The sequence below is a fragment of the Dermacentor silvarum genome, chromosome 9, assembly GCF_013339745.2.
Source record: "Dermacentor silvarum isolate Dsil-2018 chromosome 9, BIME_Dsil_1.4, whole genome shotgun sequence".
Lineage (NCBI taxonomy): Eukaryota > Metazoa > Arthropoda > Arachnida > Ixodida > Ixodidae > Dermacentor > Dermacentor silvarum.
In genome coordinates, this window is record NC_051162.1 from 113,069,971 (window position 1) to 113,088,093 (window position 18,123).

Sequence of the window (18,123 nt, forward strand, 5' to 3'; positions counted from 1 at the left end):
GGTCATTGCATCCTTTGCATTCAGGTACACGCTTAAAAAAGTTTGCACTTTTTGGGGCCGTATCTTGTCCCACAAGAATTATCATCTTGCTTGCGTTTCCTTTCTTGAAAACTCTGCGCTCATTACTTTCCTGTCGAGGATACCAAGTCACGCTGATAACGCGCGTGCCGTCCGTCACCAGGATGTACCGGGCACGCACGTTAAAGAAAGGAAATGCTGGAAAGATAGATGACGACTATTTTTGTTGTACAAGATAAGCCTTAAATGGTGCAAGCTTTTTAACGAGCGTATACTTATCTATAACGCACGCCTCAACTGCACACTCGAGATTTCGTAGTTTAGTACCTGTGCCCTGATGTTATGATGTGGTAGTTTTGTTACTTACACCGTTTGTCACAGCTTTGCACTATAAGTAGTGTCCGTCTCATCAACTAATCCAGCATACGAGCGTTTAGTACCGATATCGGCTTCAAAAAAAAAAAAAAAGGGGTTTTACGTGCCAAAGCCACGATCTGATTAAGAGGCACGCCGTAGTGGGGGGACTCCGGAAATTTCGACCACCTGGGGTTCTTTAACGCGCACCGAAATCTAAGTACACGGGTGTTTTCGCATTTCGCCCCCATCGAAATGCGGCCGCCGTGTCCGGGATTTGATCCCGCGACCTCGTGCTCAGCAGCCCAACACCATAGCCACTGAGCAACCACGGCGGGCGATATCGGCCTCGTGGTATTGCATTCAAAAATTTATATTCGCAGAGACAATCTCGTATGAGCGTTTACGAGAGAGGGGCAGCTTGTCCACTGCGCGAGTTGCGTACGCGCAAACGTAAGCGGCGTCACAAAAACGAAGTATGTCGCGTGTACGTTCTCGTCGCAGCTCGTGCTGGTGCTGTGCACGGTGATGGGCGTGATCGGCTACCGCATCATCATGGTGACCTTGCTGTCGAGCAAGTTCTCCCGGCTCGTGGCGCACATCGGTACCACCGCCAGCGCGTCCACGATCAACCTGGTGGTCATTCTGTGCATGAACAGAGTGCGTGGGACTCAACGCATAAACCGCATGAAACCTAACTTAACCAAAGCTGACCTAACCTAACCTAACCTAACCTAAAGAGTTTCCTGCAAAATGTACTGGCGGGAACTTTGGCTGTGGGAATTGCTCTGTTACATGGGAATGTTGGCGTTATTAGTTTTGGCAAATCCATGCACTGCTCGTCAATACCTTGCTGGCTCGAACTATCATGCCTGCAGCTACCTTTGATGCTTGCGCTAAATATACATCTAGATATTTTTAAAGAGGAAATCTAAGCAGCGTAGCACTCGAGGCACATCAGAACAGAACCGCGTTCATAAGAGGCAGCTAGTCTTGATTTATGAGTAGTGGTGCTTTGTGTACGAGACGTCAAACAAACATTGTTCTTCAGAAAGGTATACGTTACAGTGATTTGGCGCGTCATTAAAAATGGAAAATAGTGCGTAACGGACCCGCGAGAGGACTCATGAGTGCTAACTTACAGCTCCCCACCGTCCCCACCTGAGCAACAATAACAACTTTTTCCATTCGAGAAAATAGAGGGAGGCTCGAACGAAAAGCAAAATAAATTTGTTTGACGGGCGTTCAGCCCATCATTACATGGCAGTTATAATTGATATAACACTCAATCAGCGGGGTGTGCATACACAATAGAGGATGTGACAGATGGTTTAGAACAATGTAATCGCAGAGGCATTTAATTGCATTTATACACTATATAATAAATCAGAAATGGCGAACATGCATTATATAGAGATTGTTACAGACAAAGGACTCTGTCACACAGCCCTATTGGAACAAAAAGAGAAAGAAAGCAAATGTTGCATATCCAAATTTAAGCACGTATTTGATAAATCTAGTGGAAGAAAGAAATTTTTTAGGTCAGTCAAGCTCATATTTTCATTTTCTATTCTACTTACATGTAGTTGGTTCAGTAAAACTGTGAGAGAGTGCTAAGCCATTTGGTCTCCATAAGTAGTGCAACAGAATGGAATATTTCTCGGTATAGCGATAACCTCGAAGTATATTTATATATACTTACAATGTGTAGCATTATATATAAGCGGGTCGAAAAATTGCATGTGAAACCAGAAAACACCATTCCCAATAGAGGGTGAGAATTTGCAGTTAAACCCATCGTGTGTCCGATTGATAGCTTCCATCCTGACTTCAGTGACAAACGAACCATCGTCCGCGATACGAGTAATAGCAACGGCGCAAAACATTCTACGAGACCGTCGACTTTCGCCGTTCCCCCATACGCCATACGTAGAAAGGAGGCTTTACACATAGGTCTGAAATGTCTAAGCCTGTCTAAAGGGGGATAGCATCCAGTAGGGGACACCCTCGGAAACATCCGACCACTGAGGACGGAAGGTGACTCAAAGCGCTGCAAAACGAGAGGATGCGCCACTCGTGCACTAATTACGCATGTACGCGCAGTCGTCCTCACCCCGCTACGTATGACGACATTAATACGCTGTTTTTGCCGCGCCGTGCATTGCGCGAACAAATTAAGTAGAACCTCCTTGAATGGTAGCTTTCGTTGACATGCACAGCGTTGTATGCTGGTAAGCGTGGTGCAGCATGTATATGTATATAAATAAATAACGCATACTACATCAGTTGGTCGACGTTCATATTTGACTTGGATTGAAGAGCAAAATGGGGATGGTTCACCTGATTTCCTTCCCTTGCAGCAAAGTATATGTGGGGCAGTCCAGCAGATGCGTAAACAATCGACATACGGTGCACAACGCATCGTTAAAACCTAAAAGCTATACTCATTTAGCCATGCAATGCATCCACGGTGGGTGTAGGACACAGTTTAGTGACACGCAGGTTATTTTTTTACACAAAGATTAAGTAACTCGTCAAATAGTCGAGGCGTATCTTATTAGAAAAAGGGGTAGCGATTGCGTCAGTCAGACAACAATTACGCTGCATGATAGAGAGCATGCGTATCTATACAGACAACAATTGCGATAGACTTTTTAGGTGTTCAAAGTCATCGTGCTCCTATCATGAATGCGTGCGCGAAAAGACTAACATCTTTATGAATGTTTTTCTGTCCAATACAAACTCAGTTGAGAGTAAGCGCTCTCCTGTCTACTTCCTTTCTGTGTTCGCGTCTTCGGGGCCCTTCAATCTAAGTCAAATATGATCAAAATTACATGACTGCATACCAGTGACCAGTTACTTCTCTGGCAGACAAAATTTTGATGGGACCCCACAAAGAATCAATTCTTCCTTTTCAGGTATACGGCTGGGTCGCCACTCAGCTGACAGATCTGGGTGAGTCTGCAGTGCTGGTTGTCGCTATATTCTGAGTGACTGCGCTAGTGAGTAAAGTAATATCTCAATGTTCGAGGTTCGTGCAAGGGCGAGTCGCGGAGATTGCTCATAAGGTTCTCAAGATAATGGGGAAGGGGAGTGGCAAAATTATCTCTGTAACGGCTAAGTATTACATTATATTCAACAGTGACCACAGTATAGCGGTACGCGCGCCAATGTAGCTGAATCCCTTCCAAAGGTCGCATCTTTCTTCCTGTTGGCGCAAGTTGCTGTTTCGTTATTTCTACATGTATCATCATAAATCGCTTCTCCATGACGATTACCTGGCAGTTATACAATGTGGCCGCCTAATACTCTGTGTAGTGTGCTTTTATCCTTAGGAAGTTTCCATATATATAGCACTAGTATGAGGTAAGCATTCGCAAGAAAAGTTGCGGCACTTGTTGATTTCGTAGGCTAACCAGCCTCCTTTCTTCTTCGCTCTATTCAGCCATTTCTTTTTCTTCTTATTTTCCAGAACGGCCTCGGACACAGCGCGATTACGAGTACAGCTTCGCATTCAAGATGTTCCTCTTCACCTTCCTCAACAACTACTCGTCCCTCATTTACATCGCCTTCTTCAAAGGAAGGTCAGGGAACGTCGACACCGCCGTCTTACAATCATTGAGCAATACGCCATCAAAGATAACATCTGCGATTAGAAACAAATCATTAGCCCTATCGGCGACCATCGAGTTAATTTGGACCAAGCTATAGGTTATGCAGAGGAGTATAGTACAACCGAACAACGCGAGAATGCAGGGGGCTGAGTTCGCTCATATGTAGTCCTTAGTGGTTCGCGAGAAAGAAGTCGGCAGACTTCACCGATTACCCTGGCACTGAACTCAATTGACTGCCGCCTCTCACTGAGAACCCCGCCATCTTCTCAAGAATAACTTATTTGTAATGCATACACCGTCTTTGTATTCGTGTGCTACAGTACTGCCTGTTGTGACATCCTATAGCCATAGGTCGCAGAGTCTGCGTGTGGAGTAAAAGCCCGCACAAGGTTTATCATTATCATCAGACTATGTCCACTGCAGGACGAAGGTCTCTCCCAGCGATCTCAGATTGCCCCTGTTTCGAGCCAGGTGACACAATTCTTTGCCTGCAGATTTGCCGATTTCATCCCACAATCTATATTAGTCTGCCTTTCCGAACTGCGTTTCCCTTCCACTGGCACTCATTCTGTAACTTAAATGCACAATCGCTTGTCTGCGGCAGTCATTACATTGCCTGCCCAGCTCAGTTCGTGCCTCCGAATGTCAACAAGAATATCGTGCACCCTCGTTTCCTCTCCAATCTACACCGCTTCCATCCTATCCATCAAAGCTACGCATATCATTTTTCTTCTAGAACGGCCGTTGCGCGTTTCTTAGCTTCTTATCTAGTTCTTCTACTGTGGCATAAGTTACCAAGCAAGAAAGCTTTGCAATATCACAATGGTTAGCGTACCTGTCCGGAACTTACGCCGCATGTGACCAGTTCAAATTAGAGCTCTGAGGCGAGGTTGAAGATGACGATATGAGGAAGTTGCCAGATGACGACTATTGCACGGTGATGTCCTAGGCGACGTAATGGAAAGAACGGATACATCAAACTAACTTCGGGCTTGTAACTACTGTTGCAGTAATAAAAGATAATATTAAATTTTGGATTCCAAGTGTGGCCCTAAACGGAACAGGCTACATAAGTGATGAACATGCGACAATTGGTTTTTCCAGCTAGCCACCCTGCTTAATGTTGCACGGAAACTTGCTGTATTTTGCAGCTGTCACGCATTCTCTACAAACGAATGTCCCACGTGCATGATGCATTGCACCGCTGTAAAATTTTGGCTCTGTTGTGAACTTTCTTTTATACGCTCAACGTTTCAGGTTTTCAGGCGATCCGGGACGCGAGGCGCATTGGGGAGACTACACTCTGGATAAGGTTCGTACTTCTTTACATGGCTAAGCGTCGAACTTAATGTGGGACACCTTATACGAGGTAGGAGGTTTTAGGATCTTGATTAAATGTATTTTTGTTTCTATATAGGCTACGTCACACCACATCAATACATAATCTCACTATAAGCAGTTCAAGTGAAAGCCGTCCGATTCATTTTTCACCGGTATGACCGCTATTTGTGACCCCCGTCTGGAAGCAGCCCAAATGAAAGCCGTCCGATTCATTTTTCATCGGTATGACCGCTATTCCTGACCCTCGTCTGCCCTCACTGCGCTGACCCTAACATCACTTTCCCTACATCGTGATGTGGAATCATTAAAATGTTTGCACAACATAATTAACATGATTTATGATACTTTAAACACAGCTTGCTTATCTTTCGCCAAGCCTTCTTCCAGGTGTAACTTGCCCAAGCTTAATCTTATCCTTTTTTTATGCCGGTACACATGCTTTTAAGTACAGCTGCTTCCCCCCGCGCTGTAGAACTAAGGGATTCCTTACCTGGCTGCTTTCGTTCACTCCCGATAAGCGATTTCGAAAGTGCTCTTTTTGAAAACCAGTGTGTGTAACTGCTTAAATCGTACTTAGTTTAAGCTTTATGCATGTGTATTTCACTGTTTTTCTGCTTTTAGTATAGAATAAAACGTTTTTTTTCCAGTGTTCTGACTGTTGTACTGATATTAAAATTTGCGAACGTGGTGATAATCATAATATAATTCATTTCATGTTTTGTTCGCCCCTGTGTTAACCCCATAAATGAATGAATGAATGAATGAATGAATGAATGAATGAATGAATGAATGAATGAATGAATGAATTCTAAAGGTGTTTATTCGGCAGAGCTTGGAGCAGCGCAGCGTCAACGGTCAGCGCAGTAACAGCTTCCAAGCACGAGCACCGTTGCTGAGCGAGAGCGCTCGACCCACTAGCGTTTAGAGCCAGTAGCGCTGTATCCACTAGCGTGTCTCTCTTCTTCACTACAATCACCCCCGGGAGCGATAAGGGAGCCGTCCGGCGACCTAACAGCTCGTCACGATGAGCGGGTCGAAGTAACGCTTTAGATGGTCGACATGGACAATGTCTCGTCCACGGCGGCGCATGTCTGAAGATGGCTCAACTGGTTCTATTACGTAGTTCACAGGGGATGCACGTTCGAGAACACGATAAGGGCCTTCATACTTCGGGACCAGTTTTGATGAGAGACCAGGGGCAGTGAAAGGGACTGAGAGCCACACGAGCGCTCCCGGATCGAAGGTGACCGTGGAAGTGGCGTCACCACGAGAGCACCTCTGGCGCTCTTGATCATCGGAAGTAAAGGCCCGTGCTAGGTCGCGGCACTCTTCTGCATGCCTGACCGTGGCAGAAATAGGCACACACTCGGATGCATCCGGCCGGTACGGTAGAATGGTGTCGATGGTGTGCGAAGGGTGTCGACCATACAGTGAGAAATAGGGTGAAAATCCAGTGGTGCTCTGCGTAGCGGTATTATAACGCGTAGGTCACGAAGGGCAGAATGGCGTCCCAGTTCGTGTGGTCGGAGGTGACGTATATAGAAAGCATGTCGCCGAGTGTACGGTTGAAGCGTTCTGTGAGGCCATTCGTTTGAGGGTGGTACACCGTAGTCGTACGATGAACAACGTGGCACTCGTTGAGAATTGCTTCAACTACTTCCGACAGGAAGACGCGTCCGCGGTCGCTGATGTGGCAGTTCTTGATGCGGACCATGCCGCAGGATGAATCGGCGAAGTAGGAATGAGGCAACATCGCGCGCCGTAGCTGCTGGGAGAGCGGCGGTTTCAGCGTATCGTGTAAGGTGATCTACTGCCACAATGACCCAGCGGTTACCAGCCGACGTCAGGGGAAGTGGCCCATACAAATCGATGCCAACGCGTCCGAACGGCCGCGTAGGGCAGGGTAGAGGCTGCAGACCAGCTGGCGAGAGCGCTCGACCCACTAGCGTGTCTCTCTTCTTCACTGCAAAATAAATAAATAAATAAATAAATAAATAAATAAATAAATAAATAAATAAATAAATAAATAAATAAATAAATAAATAAATAAATAAATAAATAAATAAATAAATAACTGGTGAAGTGGTAAAGTCATATAACGCGATTCCAACCTGATCTACTAAAACAACTTCAAGAGTCATAATCAGTAACACGACTTCTATACCCGCCGCCATTACCATAATTATCAACATTCTCATTATTATCGCCATCGTTACGTTTGAATCTTGCGCAGTCATACAAACACACCTTCCCGCGATCTCCACTTTCCGCTGTGCTGTCTCGTGTCATCCGAACTCATCCTATGCGCACATAGCCCGTTACAGCGTTATATTGTGAGATAACCAGAAATATTAGGTCACTGCATGAAGTATCGTTGGAACAAGCTCATTTGTCTTAGGAAGATTCACTGGCTCTTGGAAAATGAACCTCTACATTCGCCGAGACTGCCTTTAGATTTCAGAATGTCCTTGTCGTGGTGATTGTCGCAACAACTTATCACATATCACATGCAAAGCGTACTGACAGAAAACTAAGGACGATATGTACACATGGCGCGCTCGGCTGACCAACACGGACACCACGTGGCCAAAAAAAAAAAAAAAAGCAGCACGTCGGTTTTTAACGCACTGCGGTGCTCTAGTTTACTTTGGGGCACTTTAACGGCATTGGTACCACATTGACGCTTTGCAACATTTCTTTCTAGCTACATTTCTCCTTTCAACTTTGATCTATTGCTATGCTTTTTCAGATACATGTTAAATTAGCTTGGGTCGAACCTTGCGTAGAAAAAGTCGTATATCAGACTTATTGACATTTGAGTTGAGAGTTTTATGGAAAAAAACAGACAGAACCGTTGCATGGCCCACTAACTGCTCAAGTTTAACGGTTTTTAAGCTTCACGTCTGGATGTCATTCATTGTCTGTACGTGGTGAAAGTACATTTGGCGTGCGTGAACAAAGAAAGAGGTCCCGAAGCGAAACCACTGAATAAGGGTTCCACAATAGACGGCGTAACATTTACGGAACGAACCTGTCAAAGCTATATCTGTTTTGGTTCAGCATCTTATAAAACCTGTTTTATAAATATATATGTACGTCGATTATATGCATTGCTGACGGTTTTCGTATCATTTCGTGCTCTCACCGATACCCGACCTTTCCTTCGATACCGCAGTGCGAAGGCGGTTGCCTATACGAAGTCTTCGTCCAGCTCGCTACCGTCATGTTGGGCCAGCAATTCATTAGGACCGGGAACAGCGTTGTTGTACCGTAAGTTCTAACATTAACGCCAGTTTCCTGCGACAACATGTGGTGTCCATAAACGTAATTCATTCGTATATTCTTATCTGTTCCGCGCTGTAAAATAAATTAAAAAAGGAACACATATCTTCGCTTTCCAAATGCTATAGAACTTTTCTTAATTACCGCTACCCAGTTTACTGAATCAGACCTGCTATATGGCCTCATAGCTTTGCCAATGTAAAGTAAGAGCGGCTAATTTGTATACAAATCAAAAAGCTTACGTCTCTGATACAGGCGTTCCACGGATTCTTCACAACCACCTCCTATTACCTAAAAAAGAAAAGCGCCATGACTTCTTTAGTATAATTTCGAAAATGGTTTTGCTGTTTGCACTGTGGGTAGTGGGAAAGAATAAGAGAGGAATTCACTTCTTTTGTGGCGTAAACAAACGTCCGACATAATATTTACTGCACGGACCCGATAGTGTTAATAACGTATTCCCAAGGGCTGTATGTTGGAAAACTTCATACGATATGGATGAACCGTTAGCCGACGCCATACACGGCTCTTTGTCCTGAGCAGTCAGTCATCTGCGGAACACCAGAATTGCCCTAAATAACGTTCATCTAGTAACAATAAACGCCTAAAACTAATAGGCCGTGTAATAACGAGCCGTAGTGCTGAAATTATATCGCACTTCCGTACGTATTCATCAGACATGACTTCTGCAACAATATCTTTTTGAAGTTTTTTAATTGAACCTTTCTATTAAGCGTTTTTGTTCATGAATCTGCAGAAACGTGTTAGAGTACGCGTTAGTCGGCTCGGTTCTAAGCGCAAAAGCTTTTTTTTTTCTCGCAATAAAATCTAGCAGAGTGTATCGGATGACCAGTGGTGACTTAAGAATATACAAAGACATGCGACACCCACTTTAAGCTGGCCGAGCGTGTAGAACGAAAACTCGTCGTGCTTTCCGTTGTCGCGGACACTTAAAGGTCGAACGCGGTGCCGCGCCAAGAGGCTGCGTAGCCGTCGCACGGTCCTCTCAGTGACCTACATGTAGCCTTTGCGGCAAGACGTTTCGGGGGGCAATATAAATCGGTATTAAAGCAGCAACTACATGGAAGGTTTTTCCGAACGTAAATGAAAAGACCATATAATGAGGCTCGAAATCTTCTGGCCCTGCTATAGAACCACACGGATCACCACTGACTAATGATTACAGCCAGAGCGACGCGCGGCGCCACAGAGGCGCTTCTACGCTGCTCAGCGTGGAAAGTAAGCCTCAAATACGCTTCATGTGGTTATCACCGAAGTAGGAATTTTTTGACGGCCCCGCTACAAACGATATCAGGGAAAGGACAGTCAAATAGAGTAAGACGTCTATACTCCCTTGCAAACATAGCCGGGAAAGCTGCAAATGATATAGATGTTTCTCTCACTGCTCCCATTCACGACCAATAAAGATAGGGCGGCTGATATGCGAGAAATATATAGGTGTCATTTAATTTGTTATAACGCTGAATGTTATGTTTTCAGATTGCAATGATTGGCGTAAATATTGCACGCAATTGGCGTCGCGGATCTAAGCATATCAGCCACAGAATGAGGGGGGTGACACAGGTCTGAGTGCAGTGACCACAGCGCATGGCTAACGATCGCCATTAAAACATAGTACGTCGCATGCTGGAAGTATAGATTACCGGTTCATCAGAATTATTTCCAAGTTGTATTTGCCTTACAAGCTCACGAGCTATAATAATTGGTACTTAGCAATATTCAATGGGACGTAATTACTTAAAACTTGACTAGTGAAACTTGGTAATAGAATTACGCAGTTCGATTTATAGTGGAAGTTGTGTACGCCACTTCGAGCAAACGTGTTTAAAAATTAGAATTGTCGCTATCGGCCACAAGGAATCATAAACTTTTATACCTGGACACTTAATGACAATAACCTTGCCAGTCTAACACGGGTACGAGCAGCTGCAACGCTTGCGGCCGAGACCAAACTTCAAAACCCCGTGTCTGTTCCAGCATCGTGAAGGCTTGGTGGCGGCAGCGTCGTAGGCGACTCGGCAAGGAAGCCGCCGAGCAGAAATCCCAGCTGGCGCGTTGGGAGGAGGACTACAACCTCGAGGAGTGCCCGAAGCTCGCACCCTTCGACGAGTACTTACAAATGTGTGAGTACAGTGTGGCTGCACCGAGTTCCTTTTAACATCCTACACACCCATTGAGAGGGCGTTACATAAATAGTGGGAATGCGTCCAGTACATAATTTTCTTACGGACGTACTTGAGCGTTCACCACCAAAATGCGTGAGGCAAGCGATAAGTACACACTAATAAACAGACCATGACATGCTTACGTTCGACGTGGCACAAGAGGCGGTAGGCTAAGTCGGCGTCTTTTCTTGTATATAAGCACCTTCATATCCAACATAGGTAATTTTCGGGTTTAACGGTTCAAAATAACACGATGCTACGAGACGCGCTGTATTCACGGTCTCGGAATTTATTTCAGACGGCCGGAGTTCTTTAACGTGCGCCCATATGTAAGCCCACCAGCTGTTTTTGCATTTCGCACTCATCAGAATGCGGCCGCCACGACGGGGATTCCAACCCTTGACCCCGTGCTCAGCAATCAGCAGCAGAACGCCATTTCCATCAAGCAACCACCGTGGTGGTTTAGATGTCGGCATCTAAGCATGGACACCAATTTCACAGCGAATTAACGAAACAATAGTCATAAGTATGCTGTAGAAAGACTTAAGCATGCAAAGCTGAAACATTACACTCTAGAAAAGTATTTTCACACTAAACGCCAGCTTATACAGGGTGTCCCAGCTATCACGCAGCAGGATTAAAAAAAGAGGAACGGCGTTAAGCGAAGCAAACCTAGCGCGTATTGTTTCCAGTGCAGTGGAGTAGCCGCCTAGTAATTTTTTCGTTACTGAGATTTAATTAGTTCATTGTAATTAATTATCTAACTCGAGAAGTACTGTCCCTAATTATAAAAGTGTCAATGAGAAAATTGTACAGCAACATGGAAAACTCCCGATACAGCTTTCTGTTGCTCAATACGTGGCACATAAATTTGTTTTTCCGAGTGTGAAAGGAGCCCGCGAATACACGCAGTATTGCCACGTGACTGGCCGCTCGAGGCGCTTTGCGTGTATTCGCGGGCATCTTTCACGCTCGGAATTAAAAATTAAATTATTGGGTTTCACGTGCCAAAACCAGTTCTGATTATGAGGCACGCTGTAGTGGAGGACTCCGGAAATTTGGACCACCTGGGGTTCTTTAACGTGCACCTAAATCTAAGTACACGGGTGTTTTCGCATTTCGCCCCCATCGAAATGCGGCCGCCGGGGCCAGGATTCGATCCCGCGACCTCGTGCTCAGCAGCCCAACACCATAGCCACTGAGCAACCACGGCGGGTTGCGCTCGGAATAACACATTTATGTGCCACGTATTGAGCAACAGAAAGCTGTATCGGGAGTTTTCCATGTTGCTGTACAATTTTCTCATTGACACTTTGATAATTAGGACAGTACTTATCGAGTCAGATAATTAATTACAATGAACTAATTAAATGTCAGTAACGAAAAAGATTACTGGCGGCTACTCCACTGCACTGGAAACAATACGCGCTAGGTTTGCTTCGCATAACGCCGTTCCTCTTTTTTTTTAAATCGTGCTGAGTGATAGATGGGACACCCTGTATAACATATACCCAGGTAGCATAACCCATGTTCTAGCTTTTCTTCATGCTCGCCAACCTTTCGTCACCCAGGTCAACCTTTCGGCCATAGTCTTTCAAGCTTCTCTTTATAACGAACGTTTTGTTCTGGCGTCGCAGCGATCCAGTTCGGCTTCGTCACGCTGTTCGTGGCCGCATTTCCCCTGGCGCCCCTGTTCGCGCTCATCAACAACGTCTGCGAGATCAGGCTCGACGCGTACCGCTACAGCAAGCGGCTGCGACGTCCTGTCGCTGAGAGGGCGCCAAACATCGGTGCGGAAATGTTAGCTACGTTGCGAAACCTTCATCCACGCAGGCATTGCTGCAGCTAATACAAAAGTACAAAATACCTCGCACGAGGCTCTTGTTTATACCTCACTGTTTCAGGTGTGCGTCGACGTTTTGAAACCTCCATTTGTGCGGCTGTGGGGCATGGAGGCGCCATCTATGATAATTTTGGTATATGACGGCTGTCGCCTTCAAGATTTCTGTGGTCGCCTTTGCGTCATTTCTCGCCATTGTTTGTGGATTTGGACATATAACCCAGAGGAGGCTTAAAGGGGCCCTGAAAGACTTTTTTCACCACTCATAGAATGAGCTCACTGTTAACTTATGTCGTCCTGCGAATCTCATGCCGCAAACAGTTTTCGAATAGTGTAACTATAAGAGGAGTTATCGGACCGATACCCGGCTTGCTCTATCTCTTCGTCTCCGCTAGCGCCCTGGAAGCGTCACAGCGGAGAAGCCAAGAGGGCAAAGCCCACGCCAAAAGTTGAGTGTCGCGGCGATGAAAGCGCTCGTCGCGGCACGCAGTGGCGGCCGCGGTAGAATACGCTACGAACCACGCCGCTGCCATCTCAGAGACCACGCGCAGAAGAGGCAGCTACGCGTGGTAGACTACGCTACGAACCACGCAGCTGCCAAATCTGAGGACACGTGCAAAAGAGGTAGCTGCTCATATTGCAAATACGAAATGATATTTTTGCCTTCTTGAGATCGCAGACCTATATTTTCAATTATTTAACCCAAAGTTAGCAATTATGTATTACTGAGAATGCGCTCACGATCACGCAATCAGCCAATAGCGTTGGTGGACCAACTGCTTTAGTTGACAACATTGCGGATGCGAGAGAAAGGAACTGTTCGGCTTATCGGTGGCGCTTATTTTACTCACACTAATCTCTTGCGTTTGCTCATTATTTCTCGCAGGTGCATGGCAAGCCATTCTGAGGCTCCTTGCACGCTGTGCCGTTATTTGCAATGTGAGTACCCTAAAAAAAGATTCGTAATACACCTAAGTATATAATGCGATAGCCTTATAGATCAGTCCACGGACGCCTTCGATTGCACTGCCTCAGGGATTTTCATCTGTGTTTGAAACCGCATTAGAACACTGGCGAGTACAGATATCGTGCGCTGGTATCAAGATCGGCCTACCCACCACGATTGATTACGCAGCCTCCAGAATCGGCCTGCATTATTTTTCTTATTGACGCCAATTACGAAGTGAGTGTACCAGTGAGTGAACTAGTTAATGCCGACACATTTCAAAAAAAAATTCTCGTGTTTTACCTGCCAGAACCACGATGTGATTATGAGGAACGCTGTAGTTGGGGGCTCCGGAATGACTTGGACAACCTGGTGTTCTTTACCGTGCAGATAAATTTAAGCACACATCACCTTTTTGCAATTCGCTCCCATCAAGGCATCCGCAGCTGGGATTGAAACCACGGCCTCGAACCTCATGCAGCGCGATGCCATAATCACTAAGCTATACTGTGGCGGGTAATGCGAACAAATATACCCCTGGGAGCGTATTCGGTTAATATCCATCTAAGAGCCATGTCAATTTCGGCAGCTGGTGAAGTGCTGACTGACTGGGCTAGGGTACGAGCGGGAGAGATAAAAAAGTAAAAGAAGGCGTGCACAGTTAGTTTCTTTCTCGCTGGTTCAGCTCCAGCCAATTAGCGGTGGCCAGAATGACCAGTTCAAGTGGACACTCGCAGAATACGCCTCCAGCAGGATCGCGAGGAAGTCGCAGCACCTTATTTGCCCATTATTTGTTCTGCATTAGGTCCCCAGTTATTTTTTCCTTTATTTTTTAGCTGTGAATGGCGTCCGAAAGGTTAGCATTTTCATTTGCGTCAGCAAAAACTTCGGTCTACGCTCGTAACGCCCTCTCTTTGTCGTCGTTCCAAGCGCTTGCGCGCCTCGTTTCCTTCAGCTCTCCCGGGGTGGCGGTACCGTCGCGCGTGTCTAGCTTCCTCCGGATCCTCGGGGCGGTGATAGTCGTCCACGCGAATGTAGCTGCGTCTTTGTGACGCGTTCTACGTCCCACGACGTTCGTCGTCTTGTTTGGTTTGCCGCATACGCTTGGGGATTTGTGCGCGATCTTCATCGGTGGTGTTTATTATCTAAAACTTATTTATGTAAAAACTTTACCAAAAGTAGATTTAAACAGGTTATGAATTCATGGCGCGTAGAAATTAGCGGTCATCCTTTAGAGCAGCTAACTGGATCACAAAGGGTCTATACTAAGTTCTATACCTATAGTATGCTCTAGATCTATACATACACCCTTTAATAAAGTAAACGGACCAGGCGTTGCGCGATAAAGCCGATTTTTTCTCTACCTGTGAACGAAACTTGAAACGGAGGACTGCAGTCCAAACTTGGCATTGCGAACTTTTCACTGTACTCGTAAACTTCAGTTTATGCTTGTTAATTACGAAGAAATTCAGTTTTTTCGGTGACGCTGGGGTCCGTATACTTTTGCTCACGGTTGCACATTACGTTCCTGTTAGATTCTTCGCAAGTGCATGTACATCCCTGAAACTATCTGTTTCCTACGGCCAACCCAACTAACGCAAAGCAGGCGTTCCTGATCGCCTTCACGAGCGAGTTCATCCCGCGACTCGTGTACCAGGTGCGTCACAGCAAGGGGCTCAGTCTGAGCGGCTACGTCAACTTCACGCTGGCCACGTTCGACACCAGTGACTTCGACGACGCGCACCGACCAAACAAAAGCACGCTCAACGGCGAACTCGTGCGGGAGTGCAGGTGCCACACTTTTCCCTTGTAGCCATTTTGACTGTCTACGTGCTTTCTATATAGACTATGTTGCATGATATAGTGTTATGACGCACGCGTGCGTCACATCAATAACTGATTTGAACACTCTACATGATGTGTAATGTGGGCATAGGCTACGGTGCACCGATATTGAATGCATGTGGTGTGTACAACATTAATAATTGATTTGAGCCGTCTACGTACTGTGCATATAAGCTACGGGGATTTCATATGGAGCATTTGTTGGATACATACGAAGGACGATATTATTACCAATATCACCGATGTGTTTGTGCTAACATTCATGATTTCGATTGCAAATAGAGTGATCTTTGGTATTTCATCTGTGTTCGAGTTAAAAATTCACTATTTGGTGCTGTCGAATACTCCATTATGTTCCAATATACGGGATAGCACCGTTTCTTACATTGTACAGCGAAAAATCCAGACACGAGCGATGACTGTTCCGAATGATTCGGTTGCAGGGGGATCAGCGGCTGCCTACAATAGTCGTTCCCGGAACTTTAAAGCCATATGCGGGATCGTTTACACAGAGCGTTATCGCCTGAAGACTGATACACATTAAGAGGCAAATGCGTCGTGCGAATAAACTGCGTGCGCAGAATCGCCATAAGATGCAATAGTATTGTTCTATTAGCGACAGGCGATTTCCCTGCCTCAAAGCACTCAGTGGTTACTGATATTCTGAGCATATAGCTGTATTAGCGTCTATCTGACATGTAGCAGTGATGCTGAGTAGCGGAGGCAGACACAGGCACCACTCGATGGAAGCAACCGCACCATTGCCTTTAAAATGAGCGCATGCCTAATGGTTGCGCGATATATGCGTCGATTGGTGCTCACGTAATTTACGACGCCTGCGCAGTGTAATCACATTGCGTGATTAAGGAAGCTCGGCCCCCACATAAGCTATCAATCCACGTTCAATAACCGTCCTACTTATCTCATAACATGCTTAGAGGTTGTCTACTATGCAGCTTTCAGCTTACGAGTCCGCAGCTGTGAACACCGCTGGGGCATAATACGGAATCAAGTACACTTAGGATGAAGGTTTACAGTGGCTGGTGTTCGGAGTTTCACAAGCTATCGATGTCACTGCTTGACACTTCGGGCGTTGGTGCGAAATTATTTGTCGTGCAGGTACGTTGGGTTTCGCGAGCCATCGGGCACTGAGAATGAGTACCAGCTGTCAGGCACCTTCTGGGTCATCACCACCGCCCAACTATGCTTCGTCATCATCTTCGAGGTGACATTTGCGCACTAATTTCGTGTACTACTGTGCTAGAACAGAACAGTTACGACGCTGACAGAACAGTTTCGCCCAAAGTGCGAAGCGCTTACAGCGATAGCTAAGCTGCAAGACACGATATTGCTTAGTCAGACTCGTTGGGGTGGTTGAGCAAACTACGCAAATTAGAAACATAAAGTGGAAGTTTTGTCTTGCGAAGCAGCTAAAACGATACATTTGGGCCCTGTAATTGTGATAAAGTTTAGCATTAATTGAGGTGCTCACAAAGGCGCAAATTCACGACAAGTTGCCTATGGGTGCAACACATTTAGGATGGCCAAACTAAGGTCTTAACTAGAGTGCGAAGTAGTGACGTCGACATGTTGGGAGATTTGTGATCAGCCATAAACTCGCTAATTTAATTAAGGAAATCATAATTTGTAAAAGCAACATATGTAACAAATTCTGTCTGACAGAAAATATCCCTCAAAAAAGAAAGGAAACTGCACCCAAACTGAGAAGCAGAAAGACCGAACAATTTAAGTGTAATATTACGCAGTGTGCCTTCAACATGTAGCTGTCTGTCTCACAGTGTCACACAATGGGCCCCAAAGTAAAAGACCCCCGCCCCCTCACTCAAGGGAAACACATTAAATACATTGACGAACTGCAGGGCTAGTTAGCGGTCCCTGGGAGAGGACTTTTGTATGGCTGCAAGGTCATCACAATGACCGCATTTGCGGTTATAGCGTTCAAATATCCTGTGGGTTTTGTTTTATTCGCGTACCCAAGCATGTGCCTTTCTTGTGTGCTTTCTCACAGCACGTGGTGTTCTTCATCACTGGTGTCGTGGCCGGTATGATTCCTGCCATGCCCAAGTCGGTGGCCCAGCGAATGAAGCGAGAGCAGATCGTCGTTCAGGATCTCATTGCCAAGCTGCAAGACATCGACATGGCCGCCGCCACTGCAGCAGCCAATCGGGCACGCCTAATGTCGATGTGACTGTGCTGACGTCGTATTGCGTGTCCCTTCGTTCAACTTTTTTAAAGCCCGTTATCATGTGTCGTAGTGATTAGTGGCTGTTTCGAGACGGGTCATGATTTTCAATCTTGTAAAAACCTTGCTCTCCCTGTTTGCTTTCTTTATAATGTTATCACGCATACTTATTATGGTGACCTCGGTGCGCCTCGAACGTGTTACGACGTTTTCTAGTCAAAGCGTTTTTTCTGAGTGTATTGGTAAGATGACAAGTAATTCCTAACCCAAGAAGTTGGAATGTCCGCCTACATTTCTAAATGCACAATAGTATCATTTTGTTGACGCCGAATGCACCTCCGAAAAAATTATATTGCTATCGTGAGGGCTGACCAACTGCACACAGTGATTTGAGCTTGAATAGTGATGCATGCCACAACATTTGTAAACATGCCGCGCTTTTTCTTTGACTTCAATTGCTGAGAACGGAATTTGAGCCCATCCGAAATAACGCG

The 18,123-nt window shown here is 45.7% G+C and overlaps 1 protein-coding gene and 1 long non-coding RNA gene across 2 annotated transcripts; both read left to right on the forward strand.

Annotated features, from left to right (window-relative positions):
* Positions 1-3,770: 3,770 nt before the first annotated feature.
* On the forward strand, positions 3,771-8,598 carry LOC119464118 (uncharacterized). Its single transcript, XR_005194393.2, has 3 exons — positions 3,771-3,956; positions 5,244-5,298; positions 8,503-8,598. It is a non-coding gene; the product is annotated as an uncharacterized LOC119464118 (long non-coding RNA).
* A 505-nt stretch (positions 8,599-9,103) lies between these two features.
* Positions 9,104-16,681, forward strand: LOC119463838 (anoctamin-1-like). The gene is made up of 6 exons (XM_037724657.2): positions 9,104-9,114; positions 10,608-10,753; positions 12,433-12,585; positions 13,522-13,574; positions 15,188-15,372; positions 16,546-16,681. Exons 1-6 carry the CDS (start codon positions 9,104-9,106, stop codon positions 16,667-16,669), a joined length of 672 nt encoding a protein of 223 aa, XP_037580585.2. The 3' UTR covers positions 16,670-16,681.
* The last annotated feature ends 1,442 nt before the right edge of the window (positions 16,682-18,123 follow it).

Coding starts and splice junctions, on each gene's coding strand:
- LOC119463838 (XM_037724657.2), top strand. Junction 10,754..12,432: donor CGACGAGTACTTACAAATGT/GTGAGTACAGTG, acceptor CTGGCGTCGCAG/CGATCCAGTTCGGCTTCGTC. Junction 12,586..13,521: donor TGAGAGGGCGCCAAACATCG/GTGCGGAAATGT, acceptor TATTTCTCGCAG/GTGCATGGCAAGCCATTCTG.